The sequence below is a fragment of the Myotis brandtii genome, unplaced genomic scaffold (assembly GCF_000412655.1).
Source record: "Myotis brandtii unplaced genomic scaffold, ASM41265v1 scaffold59, whole genome shotgun sequence".
NCBI classification, from domain to species: domain Eukaryota; kingdom Metazoa; phylum Chordata; class Mammalia; order Chiroptera; family Vespertilionidae; genus Myotis; species Myotis brandtii.
In genome coordinates this window covers 498,443-502,257 of record NW_005370223.1, presented here as the reverse complement: position 1 = coordinate 502,257, position 3,815 = coordinate 498,443, and the positions used below count along the sequence as shown (strand labels likewise).

The window sequence follows — 3,815 nt, the reverse complement described above, 5'->3', positions numbered from 1 at the left end:
TGTCCTCATCCATAGGTGTACGATTTTTGTTAAGTTGTTTCCATATCTTGTCTATTGTAAATAATGCTACAAAGAACATGGGAGCGCATATTTCTTTTTAAGTTAGTGTTTCATTTTCTTTGATAAATACTCAGAACTGGAATTGCTGACCATGTGGTAGTTATGTTATTGGAGAAAAGCGTGGGTGGTCTTTCTCCATTGCTAGTGGGAGTGGGGTTCTTGGAGTGCTGCTGGAATAAGCATTTCTGGAGGCCTCCACGGGAAGATATGATATGGTAGAAAGCATTATTTCCATGGAATTACATCTTTTCAATAAGGCTAGAAACATAGTCAGAGTCCAGAGTTTCTGTTCCATGTTGGAGTTGGGTCTGATATACCATCAGGCTACTTGCAGTCCATTAGTCCGTTGAGAAATCTCTGTAATATATTCCATAGTGGCTGCACCAATTTACATTGCCACCAACAGTGCACAAAGATTCCCTTTTCTTTACATCTTCTCTAACACTTGTCATTTCTCATCTTTTCTATAATAACCATTCTATCGGGTGTGACATAATATCTCACTCTGGTTTTGATTTGCATTTCCCTGATGATTAGTGATATCGAGCACCTTTTCAGGTACCTGTTGACCATGTGTATCTTTTTGTTCTTGAGAAATGACTACTTACATCATCTGCCCATTTTTTAATCAGATTGTGTTTTTGCTATTCAGTTGTCTGGGTTGTGTAGATATTTTGGATATTAACCCCTGATCAGATACATGATTTGAAAAGATTTTTCTCCCATTCCATAGGTTGCCTTTTTATTTTTGTTGATGGTTTTCTTTGCTGTGCAGCTTTTTAGTTGGGTTTAGTCTCACTTGTTTATTTTTGCTTCTGTTGCCTCAGGCATGTTCTTAACCACTATGTTGGTCTCTACAAGAATAGTTGGGGTTTCTTGACTGGACTACAATGTGTGCTGTGATTTGCCTGGGCTGGTCATAGGGCATTTCCCATGTCAGTATTTTTTCCTCCTCCTCACCCCACTGTTGTGCTCATCAAATTCCCCAGAAAGAATCCTCTCCTTGGAGGATTTAAGCCTGGCTGCTGCCAGGTTTAGTGGGGAAATAGGGTGTGAGTTTCATCATGCAGTTTCATCATTCACATAATGTCCTTCTTTTATATATAGACCCACTGATCTCATCTGTATCAGTTGTCCCCGAGTCATATTTCCTCTGGAGAATAAGCTTTCAATTTTCTACTCTAGCTGGTTTCTTGGTGGGAAGGAAGTCTTAAATGCATGTCTTTAGTGGTTTATAAATTGATGTTCAATGAACTCTGTTTTCATCTCTTTCCCCAGGAGAAGCTATTGAGGACTCCTACATCTTTAACAACTTATTTGGTGCATATCAAGTTGCCTTTTAGCTTCCCCACTGTCAATTTAGGATTCAACCTTTGGGATTCATGAAAGAAATGATCACCTTCCCATCTTCCTCCTGCTTGCAAAGTTTTTTTGCTGTTCCCTCCCACCCTATTAGCTTCATTCTCATCAAACACTTATTTCCATTGTATTTTGGTATCAGAATTGCCAAATAGTCTATCTATACTAATAAAAGGGTAATATGCAAATTGGTCATGACACCCTCACAGTCACGACCAGATATGCTAATTAGTCACGGCCAGTATGCAAATTGACCATCACTCCAAACACACAAGATGGCTGCCCCCATGTGGCCACAAGATGGCCACCACAAGATGGCCTGCAGGGGAGGGCAGTTAGGGGCAACCAGGCCTGCAGGGGAGGGCAGTTAGGGGTGACCAGGCCAGCAGGGGAGGTCAGTTGGGGGTGACCAGGCTGGCAGGGGGCCGGCAGGGGAGGGCAGTTGGGGGCGATTGGGCCAGCAGGGGAACAGTTAGGTGTTGATCAGGCTGGCAGGGGAGTGGTTAGGAGGTGATCAGGCTGGCCAGCAGAAGTGGTTAGGGGCAATCAGGCAGGCAGGTGAGCGGTTGGGAGCCAGCAGTCCTGGATTGTGAGAGGGATGTCCGACTGCCCGTTTAGGCCCAATCCCACAGGGATTGGGCATGGGATCGGGCCTAAACAGGCAGTCAGACATCCCTTAAGGGGTCCCAGATTGGAGAGGGTGCAGGCTGGGCTGAGGGACAACCCCCTGCCCCCAGTGCACGAATTTTGTGCACCGGGCTCTAGTACCTTGGTCGGCTTCCAGGCCTTGGAGCCCAGGCAGCACTCCACGGGCAAGGTCGTGGTGGAGGTCATCCCTGCAGGGTGAGAGCTGGCTGACGGCTTCCCCAGGCCCTGGGTGGGGCAGGCCTTTTATGCCCTTTCTTTTCTTGTTAATCCTCACCTGAGGGTATTTTTACATTCATTTTAGAAAGAGTGGGAGAGGGAAAGACAGAGAGAAATATCAGTGTGAGAGGAAACATTGATAGGCTGTCTCCTGCACGCCCCCCATTGGTGGAAATCGAGCCTGACACCTGGGCATGTGCCCTGACTGGGAATGGAACCGGCAACCTTTCTGTGCACAGGATGATGCCCAACCAACTGAGCCACACCCACCAGGGTTCGAATGACAAACTTCTTAATGACCTTGTCCCTGGGTGCAGCTGGTGCAGTGAATAGGCTGCACATGGCCACGGCCTTTTTTGGCACAACCATTGTTCCTTCTTTTCTTGGTTATCTTAGAATCGAGGACCCAAGAGAGCTCCTTTGTATACTTTTTAAAGGGAGTCTGTCTCAGAGGACAGAATCCCCTCCCTTTGTAACAGAGAACAGGCATACCTCATTTTATTGCACTTTGCTTTTTGTGCTTAGCAGGTATTATTTATTTAAGAAATACATTTTGCAAGGCTATATATAGCTGCCATAGGTAGTGATTCCTCTAATGGATCTGGACAAAGTAAACTGAAAACCTTCTGGAAAGGATTCACCATTCTAGATGCTATTAAGAACATTCATGATTCATGGGAAGAGGTCAACATATCAACATTATAAGAAGTTTGGGAGAGATTGATTCCAACCCTCATGGATGACTTTGAGGGGTTCAAGAGTTTAGTGGAGGAAGTAACTGCAGATGTGATGGAAACAGGAAGAAAACTAGAATTAGAAGTGGAGCCTGAAGATGTGACTGAATTGCTGCATCTCATGAAAAAACTTTAATGCATAAGGAGATGCTGCTTATGGAAGAGCAAAGAAAGGGGTTTCCTGTGATGGAATCTACTCCTGGTGAAGATGCTGTGCAGATTGTTGACATGACAACAAAGGATTTAGAAGATGACATACGGTTATTTCATAAAGCCGCAGCCAGGTTTGAGAGGACTGACTCCAATTTGGAAAGAGGGTGCGTAAAATGTTATAAAACAGCAACCCATGCTACAGACAAATCACACATGAAAGGAAGAGTTAATTGATGTGGCCAACTTTAATTGACTACAATTGAAGTTGACTTCAATTGACTTCAACTTCAATTCTTCTTTGTTGTTTTAAGAAATTGCCACCGACACCCCAACCTTCAGTAACTACCACTCTGATCCGTCAGCAGCTATCAAATAGAGGCAAGACCTTTGTTAACATAAAACAAACAAACAAACAAACAAAACACATTCACCCTAGCCCGTTTGGCTCAGTGAATAGAGCATCAGCCTGCGGATTGAAAGGTCCTGAGTTCGATTTCGATCGGGGGCACATTCCAGGGTTGCGGGCTCAGTCCCCAGTGGGGGGCGTGCAGGAGGAGGTGGTTCTTTCTCATCATTGAGGTTTCTGTCTCTCCCTCTCCCTTCCTCTCTGAAATCAATAAAAATATATTAAAACAAACAAACAAA

At 44.6% G+C, this 3,815-nt stretch overlaps 1 protein-coding gene across 1 annotated transcript in view; it reads right to left on the bottom strand.

The window, feature by feature from the left end:
- TMEM67 (transmembrane protein 67) overlaps positions 1-2,652 on the bottom strand; it is a 43,924-nt gene extending 41,272 nt beyond the window's left edge. Inside the window, exons 1-2 of the mRNA XM_005879311.2 lie at positions 2,554-2,652; positions 2,188-2,341 (exon numbers count right to left, since the gene is read on the bottom strand). Of these exons, the coding sequence (XP_005879373.1) occupies positions 2,188-2,341; positions 2,554-2,652 (253 nt within the window). The remainder of the gene's footprint in view (positions 1-2,187; positions 2,342-2,553) is intronic.
- Positions 2,653-3,815: the final 1,163 nt, after the last annotated feature.